We start from the raw sequence: 9,711 nt of genomic DNA, 5'->3' as shown, positions 1-9,711 counted from the left end.
CGGGGGGGGGGGGGCGGGGCTGCACACTCCGGCGGATCAAAGCAAGTTCGATATAACACGGTTTCACCTATAACGCAGTAAGATTTTTTGGCTCCCGAGGACAGGGAACTATGGGGGTAGAGGTGTACTTCAATAAAATCAAAGTGATTTGAGCAAAGAGCAGTTCTAGTGAACTATTTTCCTTCCTTAGAATTATGCCTTTACTTTTACTACCATCCTTCTTGACAATTCCAAAATGATCATGCTTTTTCAAAAGAATCTCTCTTCCCTGCACAATTCAGCACACTCTGTAGCAGTAACAACTCAGCTCAACTGCTTTTTAAGTTACCCCCTCCCCACCCAATCGCTATTCACAAGGTGTCAAAGGATTTAATGTATTAAAACACAATCTCACACAGCTCTATGGAAATTCCTCACCTTTCTCTATCTTCTCCCTATTCTTATTGGAAAGATTATTAGTTTCCACACTTGGGAATCGCTATAATTCAGTAATTGCACCAGAAATTATATTTCTTCTAGAAAGGTACTCACTCCATATTATTCAGGTCTGAGCCATCTCTCACACACACACACACACACACACACACACACACACACACACACACACCTTTTATAAAATACACAGCCCTTTCCAATTTGTGGGAATACAAGTAAGGAACCTATACAAACAACTTTAATTATTAAGGCTGTCACACCAAACAACTCAAAACATAACTGACAGATTTTGGAAGTAAACCAATATGAATTGGCTTTCAGTTACTGAGAAACAGATGATGTGTCAGATTCACTCCAAACAGATTTAACTATTGTGTAAGTCAATGTGCAGGAACTGTAACTGTTTAGAGAGGTAGGTGAACTGTTTGTATTGTACATCTGGGTAGGTGACGAATCTAAGTACTAGAAATGAATGGCACTGTACTCTCTAAATGTTGCAATCATACCATGACCTGGACAATGTTTAAGGGGTCCATTATATGGACATGTAATTCACTTAAAGATATTTTAGACCATTAACTCCAAAGTATATATTAACTCCAGCATTAAGTTAGTAATAATAAACTGCGAAAGATTAGAGATATTTATCCTGAGTTGCATCTCTTTCAGGTATAGAATCATAGAATATCAGGGTTGGAAGGGACCTCAGGAGGTCATCTAGTCCAACCCCCTGCTCAAAGCAGGACCAATTCCCAACTAAATCATCCCAGCCAGGGCTTTGTCAAGCCAGGCCTTAAAAACCTCCAAGGAAGGAGATTCCACCACCTCCCTAGGTAACGCATTCCAGCGCTTCACCACCCTCCTAGTGAAATAGTGTTTCCTAATATCCAACCTAGACCTCCCCCACTGCAACTTGAGACCATTGCTCCTCGTTCTGTCATCTGCCACCACTGAGAACAGCCGAGCTCCATCCTCTTTGGAACCCCCCTTCAGGTAGTTGAAAGCAGCTATCAAATCCCCCCTCATTCCTCTCTCCTGGAGACTAAACAATCTCAGTTCCCTCAGCCTCTCCTCATAAGTCATGTGCTCCAGCCCCCTAATCATTTTTGTTGCTCTCTGCTGGACTCTTTCCAATTTTTCCACATCCTTCTTGTAGTGTGGGGCCCAAAACTGGACACAGTACTCCAGATGAGGCCTCACGAATGTCGAATAAAGGGGAACAATCAAGTTCCTTGATCTGCTGGCAATGCCCCTAATTACACAGCCCAAAATGCAGTTAGCCTTCTTGGCAACAAGAGCACACTGTTGACTCATATCCAGCTTCTCGTCCACTGTGACCCCCTACGTCCTTTTCTGCAGAACTGCTACCTAGCCATTCGGTCCCTAGTCTGTAGCAGTGCATAGGATTCTTCCGTCCTAAGTGCAGGACTCTGCACTTGTCCTTGTTGAACCTCATCAGGTTTTTTTTGGCCCAATTCTCTAATTTGTCTAGGTCCCTCTGTATCCGATCCCTACCCTCCAGTGTATCTACCACACCTCCCAGTTTAGTGTCATCTGCAAACTTGTGAGAGTGCAGTCCACACCATCCTCCAGATCATTAATAAAGATATTAAACAAAATCGGCCCCGGGACCGACCCTTGGGGCACTCCACTTGAAACCGGCTGCCAACTAGACATAAAAGGAAGTCTTAAAAAAAAAAAATCCAAGAAAAGGTTATTGATATAGGCCATGGTAAAGGTGTTGAGCTCCCTGACCAAAATGCATATATTTAAATCATTTAAGGCCTGATCCAAAACCTACTGAAGACAATGGAGAGAGACCCATTGGCTCCAATGGGTTTTATATCAGGACTTTAAACTTCCATGTTTCTCTACTTTATGAAGGAAATATTACACAGACACCAAGAATAAAAAATTAAAGCCTGTTCAGATTAAAAAAAATATATTAATCTAGCACAGCTATGGCTTTATATTCTGGAGGTCAACAAATATTTTAAATTTCAATTGTAATTTTTGAGACTATTTCTATTAAGGAGTTCCTTGCTGATTTTGTTCCTAATTTTTGTATAAATACAGACTTCAATGGGCATGTGTTTAACCAATAAAATATTTAAAATAAAGCAAACCACAGCTTCCTGTACATATAACTCTGGTGCTGATTACCATGACTAAGAGATAACTGCATCTCTTTTCATTCATTTCTGAAGCATCAATTTTCAAAAACATTGAAGATTGCGTATTTCCTAGCGTGAGATGGAATAAAGTTACCCACTATTATTTTTAATAAAATAATTGCTTTAATGCAGTATTTAAAATAATTTTAAACATCTGGTCAATAAGATACAGTACACAAATATGGAAAAATGCTGCACTTTACATAAAAAGTAAAGCTAAGCATTTAATTATACAAAACAATTTTGCCTGATGCCATCAATATCTTGCAAACTACAGCTTCATTGTCAAAGTACTGCTTTTTACATATATGCTATATGTACACAAATAATTTACTGCAATTTACTAGCTTTGTTCACTCTTGTCCCAACACAAAAACATGACTGATTTGAAACGTATTGTATTTGGTAAAGGTCTGCAGTGGTCCTAGCGATCGAGGATATGGTTACATTTCATTTTTTTTCACTTTAGCATGCCAAATAACTGTAAGAAGCCTTTTCCTTAAATTTCAGCAGGAAGGCATTCAATACACAGCTCCTGCCTTCCCTATTAGTTGTGTCAGAGAGCCATGCTATACAGTGCTATGTCATAGGGTATGCGATGCAGTAGGAGGAAGGGATTTTCCCTTCTCCAACAAGGCAGCTTTCACTGGATCGTCAAATGCAGAAAAACTATTCCAACGGTATTAAGAAACTGGAGTCACCTTCACTGAGTGGGAATTACGCAACTGGCTAAACCATTTAGTTTACAGTTTTGAGACAATCCCCGATCACTAATTAATATATTCTGCACATCTTTGCTGTAGCACCTGCGTCACATCAGTTAAGTTTACATTCTCAATAAAGCAATGAAAGCTTTGCACCTTGCAAATGCTACTCTCCCTCTTAAAAAAAGGACTGACTGTATAGTCTTAGAATGTTTAACATTTTAAATAGCCTTTTCTGCAGAAAGCCAAAGCAGGCTGCTTTTGACTGTTCAATTTTTTGTTCAAGGTTTAGTTGAACTTACTGCTAGTTTAGATGACTAGCAAAGGAAAATATACCAAATCTAGTTTCCCATTCCTTTTTAGGCTCCTTTTCTTATTCTGGTCTTTCACTAGCTAGCTCCAGGTTTCCTCAACACTGAAGCTCACGCTATCCAAACCATAAGATGTGAACCTCATGACAGGAGCTTTTGCATTTATACATTCCTCTTGGTTGAGTCTTCCTTTGGAGGCAATAAGGAAAAGTGAGCTTACTTCACATCCCTTTGCTTGCTCCCTTGTTCCTTGTAAACTGGCTCTTAGAAATCGTTACAGCAACTAATTCCAAAACTAGGAAATGTAAAGAAATGCTGAGTCAGATAGGTGATACAGTAGCATGTTGATTGATTGCTGGCTCATGATTAGATACATTCATCAGGCTATGTAGTGCCTTGAAATTTGTTTTCCTAAATAAGGTTGGATTAGAGGAAGGCTTTACACACACAACAGATGTTGTAGACTTTGGAGTACTGAAGCATGTGACAGATAACTTGGTACACATCTTAAGTCTTTAGTCTGCAAGAGTTAAATGCATGCAGGTGGGTTGAGTACTTGTGTGCTCGGTGTCTTCACTGGTTTACAGACTGGTTTAACCCGAATGTGATTTATTTTTAAAAAAACCTCTACGTGCTAAATTAGGTATTTAATACAAATGTGTATCTGTAAACAAAAGTTATCCTTATAACGGATTATTCCCCACAAATTGGAATTTCAGGACAGTGCAACAATGCTTCAGTGTTTTCTTTGGCAGTAGACAGCAAGAAATGAAATGCAAGATTTGAATCATCACTTCAGAAGAGCACGGTACAAGGCTAGAGAACGCTTCATCTCCCTCTCTTGTTCCATGCAGAATATCAAGTCCCTGAGACAGACACGTGTTATTCTTGGACGAAACAACTGTTTTGTAAGACTAAAACCAGATGATCCAGAAGCAACTGCACTGCCATTCAAGCCCTAAACAGGGGTGGGGAGAAGAGAAAAGAGAGAAAGTTAAAATGAATTATTTTTCAAAATTCATGTCACTTTATTCTGAATGGGCTAGACTACTGAAGTCTTGTAAAGGCAGACAAAATCTAGCATGTTGATGTTCAGTTTTATGTATGTTTTTGTAAGAGAAACCTGCAATCCATAAATCCCATTTCTACATAACCTATGACTTAATTTATCTTTTGCAATTTAATTACTGTCTGCCATTTTAATTGGTTATTTCAACAATTGTAAGAAAATATATCACACTAAACCACTACGATTAATAGCATTTTCACTACAGATACAGATCAGTGAATGCTTGTACAGACAAAAACCACACTGAAAGCCACCTAATTCACAATAGCAGAGGTCAGGAAAACTCTGAATTTTTGGTTTGCGAGAAACTGACATTTTAAAATTTGGTTTTGGTCTAATCAGGACCAAAACTAAGTTTAACATCTGCTATAAACCAAAGATTCCATTATTTTTTTTGGACAGGCTGAAACATGGTGTTTCCAAAAAACAACAACCCCCTCTCTTCTCCCCCCCCCCCTCCCCACACAATTCCCTGACAACAGGAGTGAAATTAAGACATTTGTCAGTTTCACTGTTGATCACCACTGAATAGCAGCTGGTTTCCAATGCAGAGAAACTGGAAACACAAGGTCCCCTGAAGCTTCAGGATCCTCCGACCTATCAGCATGGCTGGACTGCCAAAGACCATGGAAGTCCAGACTTCTTAGCATTCCTGCCAGCCAGAGTTCTGTCAGAAAGAACCTTGTCTGTGATTCAACAAAATTCCATCAAACCTGAACCATATTTGTAAAACATTTTGGGTTCACTGAGCCAACATTTTCTGTTTTGTCAGAAAATTTCCAAACTGCTGTACACAAAAGAATGGGTATATATGGCAGAGAATACCATAGGAACACACTATTTGGGGTAAAAACATAGGTTAAGTCCTCATTCCTACCCACAACCACTCTTATGCTTCAGATGTTGGTCTCCTCACAAAGACAGCTATGTCTGAAAATGGACTCAAGTTTTAACACATGGTAAACACGGCAAAGAGGAACTGGGACAGTCTAACCATTCATGTACAGTCATTTGTCTAAAAATAATCCAGGAGATCTTATCGTTCAAGGCAAAAAACACACACAGCCAGAGTATATAAATGCTGGGAAGGCATTCCTTGAACATGCAGTCTATCCATCTCCCAATCAGCAGGCTTATCTGGATATGAAAATCCCATTAGAGGGGAAATGATGATTAGGTGTCATACATTTAAGATGTTAGCAGGAGCATATGTATGCAGCCACCCTCCATTTTGAAATGAACAGCGATTAATTAATAGAAAAAAAGGAAGATTACTATGAGCTGCACAATTGACTGGCTACTTATCTTGGAGCCAATCTATACTATACAGCCAGTCTCTTATCACTACTGCAGGCTTCTTGGTAATGAATGCAATTTGTACAAATACAAGTGCTCAGACTAACTTCAACCAGGCGATACCCACCAGCATCAATTCCACTTGGAGGTGGTGTTACATGGATGCAATCTTAACTATTGTCAATTCTTATCCTAACAGTCTCTGTGAAACTTCAGCAAAATGGGGCTTTATCACCTTGGCTTAAAAAAAAAAACTGATTAAAAACACGTATTAGAAACAAAAGCCAGTAAAGGACAGTCCACAGCAATGAATTAGGCCTGGTCTACACTAGGAGGTTATGTCGAATTTAGCAGCGTTAAATCGAATTAACCCTGCATCTGTCCACACAATGAAGCGTTTAGTTCAACAGAGGTCTCTTAAATTTGATTTCTGTACTCCTCCCCGACGAGGGGAGTAGCGCTAAATTAGACATGGCCATGTCCAATTAGGGTAGATGTGGATGGAATTCAACGCTAATAGCTCCGGGAGCTATCCCACAGTGCACCACTCTGTTAACGCTCTGGACAGCAGTCCGAGCTCAGATGCTCTGACCAGCCACACAGGAAAAGCCCTGGGAAAATTTGAATTCCTTTTCTTGTCTGGCCAGTTTGAATCTCATTTCCTGTTTGGACATCGTGGCGAACTCAGCAGCACTGGCAATGATGCAGAGCTCTCCAGCAGAGGTGACCACACAATCTCAGAATAGAAAGAGGGCCCCAGCATGGACTGATCGTGAAGTCTTGGATCTGATCGCTGTGTGGGGCGATGAGTCCGTGCTTTCGGCACTGCGCTCCAAGAAACGGAATGCGAAGATCTACGAGAAGATCTCAAAAGCCATGACAGAGAGAGGATACAGCCGGGATGCAACGCAGTGCCGCGTGAAAATCAAGGATCCGAGACAAGGATACCAGAAGACCAAAGAGTCAAATGGACGCTCCGGATCCCAGCCCCAGACATGCCGTTTCTACGAGGCACTGCATTCCATTCTAGGTGCGGCCGCCACCAGTACCCCACCACTGACTGTGGATGGGATATTGTCGACAGCCACTTCCTCGGAGATGTTTGCGGACAGGGAAGATGAGGAAGGAGACGAGGAGGACGAGGCAGTCAACAGCGCTTACAACGCTGATTTCCCCAACAGCCAGGATCTCTTCATCATCCTCACAGAGATCCTCTACCAACCCTCCCCACGCATTAACCCGGACCCTGATTCAGGGGAAGGATCAGTCGGAAGTGTGTTAAACATGTAAACATTTATTTTGAATGGAACAGGAACATTAACAATGGGTTTTTCTTACTTTGCCCTAGGCGCTTAACGTTTTAGTCCTTGGCAGTGCAACTACTGGAAAATAAGGTCTATATGTCCGGGGATAGAGCTGAAATTCTCATGGGACATCTCCACGAAGCTGTCCTGGAGGTAATTGGAAAGCCTTTGCATGTGGTTCCTGGGGAGAGCGGCCTTATTGTGTCCTCCGTGGTAGGAAACTTTTCCGCGCCAGGCTATCATCAAGTACTCTGGGATCATTGCCTTGCAGAGCATGGCGGCATACGGCCCTGGATTTTGCTGGCTTTCACGCAGCTTGAAGTCTTTCTCGGTTTCAGAAATCCTCAGCAGAGTGATGTCGTTCATGGTGACCTGCTTTGAATTAAGGGAATGTTAGTATTGGGACTGCTTGCCTGCTCCTTTACATAACTGTAACCGGCGGTTTACAGCCACACGGTGGAGACGGGAGAGGGGCAGCATACAGGGATCTTTCCCGGGGACAGCCTCGAGGGGGTGCGACAGGGGCAGAGTTCATGCTTGCCGGATTGCCAGCAGCAGGAACTGGCCAACGCTAGGAGCATTGCTTTGAACGTGAAAGGAGGGCACTTCTATAATTTAAGTTTTAAGCAGCCAATGTCAGCCTGCTACCCGAATTCCGCTGTCCTGCCCCGCTTGTCTGATCTCCACTGCAAGACCCCAGGCACTGAATGCGAAGGCCGAAAATTCGATCTTGTCCTGAGTGCGCATGTGATAGGTGCTGTGCATGGTCTTGTTCACAGAGAAAGACTATGTTCATTGTTCACAAAAATGTATCTTTGTGAGGAATTCACTCCCTTTTCCCCCATCTCACAGCTGCGACTGTCTCCCAACCTACCCCGGCATCCCCCTCCCAGAGGCTGTCGCAGAAAGAAAAGGACACAGGACGACATGTTCTTAGAACTTATGGGCTGCTCCCGAGCCGAGGCGGCCCAGCAGACCCAGTGGAGGGAGAACATGTTGCAATACCAGCGATCACACAGCGAACGGGAGGAGAAGTGGCGGCAGGAAGACCAGCAGGCGACTCAAATACTGCTTGGACTAATGAGGGAGCAAACAGACACGCCTTGTGGATGTTCTGCAGGACCGGAGGCAGGAGGACAGAGCCCCACTGCAGTCTCTCTCTCTAACCGCCCTCCCCCGCCACAAAGTCCCATATCCCCCTCACCCAAAGTCCCAAGAAGAAGGGGCGGCAGGGGCCGTGAAAACTGTCACTGCACCCCTGCAGACTGCTCAAGTACCAGACGGCTCTCATTCCCAAAGTTTTGATAAGTCCTTTCCTTCACTCCAAAAGCACCTCTCCCAAGCCCCTGTCCCAGTGTCATCCCCTAACTATGTAGTTGCCAATAAAGAATACGTTTCTGTTCATTACTGTTTCCGTCATGTTCTTTTAGAGGAGAGTGTGTTTGAAGGGGGGGAGGAGGAAGGGGGTTGGTAATTGGAGAGGACAATCACCTTTACCAGGGTACAGCTATGCTCTTCTAATCGCATGGCTGTCTAGCTGGGCATAATCAGCAGCCAGGCTATTTGCCTCAACCTCCCACCCTGCCATAAAGGTCTCCCCCTTGCTCTCTCAGAGATTGTGGAGCACACAGCAAGCTGCAATAACAATAGGGATATTGGTTTCGCTGAGATCAGAGCGAGTCAGTAAGCTTCTCCATCTCTCCTTGAGACGTCCAAAAGCACACTCCACCACCATTCTGCACTTGCTCAGCCGGTAGTTGAAGAGTTCTTTTTCAGTGTCCAGGGCGCCTGTATAGGGCTTCATGAGCCAGGGCATTAGCGGGTAGGCTGGGTCCCCGAGGATCACTATAGGCATCTCCACACCCTCAACAGTTATTTTGTGGTCCGGGAAGTAAATACCTTCTTGCAGCCGTCTAAACAGACCAGAGTTCCTGAAAACACGAGCGTCATGAACCTTGCCCGGCCATCCGACGATGTTTGTAAAACGCCCCCTATGGTCCACCAGTACTTGCAGCACCATTGAAAAGTAGCCCTTTCGGTTAATGTACTGGCTGGACTGGTGGTCTGGTCCCAGGATAGGGATGTGAGTTCCATCTATAGCCCCACCGCAGTTTGAGAATCCCATCGTGGCGAAGCCATCTATGATGACCTGCACGTTTCCAAGGGTCACTACCTTTGACAGCAGTAGCTCAACGACTGCATTGGCTACTTGCATCACAGCAACCCCCACGGTAGATTTGCCCACGCCAAAGTGGTTCGCGACTGACCGGTAGCTGTCTGGCGTTGCAAGCTTCCAGAGGGCTATGGCCACTCGCTTCTGGACAGTCAGGGCATCCGAGTGTCCTTGCGCTTCAGGGCAGGGGACAGCAACTCAAAGTTCCAGGAAAGCTCCCTTCCGCATGCGAAAGTTTCGCAGCC

General features: G+C 43.7%; 1 protein-coding gene across 1 annotated transcript in view; it reads right to left on the bottom strand.

Moving 5' to 3' along the window:
* Positions 1-2,731: 2,731 nt before the first annotated feature.
* Positions 2,732-9,711, bottom strand: part of TAF4B (TATA-box binding protein associated factor 4b) — a 114,406-nt gene continuing 107,426 nt past the window's right edge. The window contains exon 15 of the mRNA XM_034762803.1: positions 2,732-4,582. Coding sequence (XP_034618694.1) covers positions 4,415-4,582 — 168 coding nt within the window. The 3' untranslated portion in view covers positions 2,732-4,414. The remainder of the gene's footprint in view (positions 4,583-9,711) is intronic.

The sequence above is a fragment of the Trachemys scripta genome, chromosome 2 (assembly GCF_013100865.1).
Source record: "Trachemys scripta elegans isolate TJP31775 chromosome 2, CAS_Tse_1.0, whole genome shotgun sequence".
Classification (NCBI taxonomy): Eukaryota; Metazoa; Chordata; order Testudines; family Emydidae; genus Trachemys; species Trachemys scripta.
Note: the sequence above shows the minus strand (reverse complement) of the source record. Positions and strands in the feature narration are given on the sequence as shown.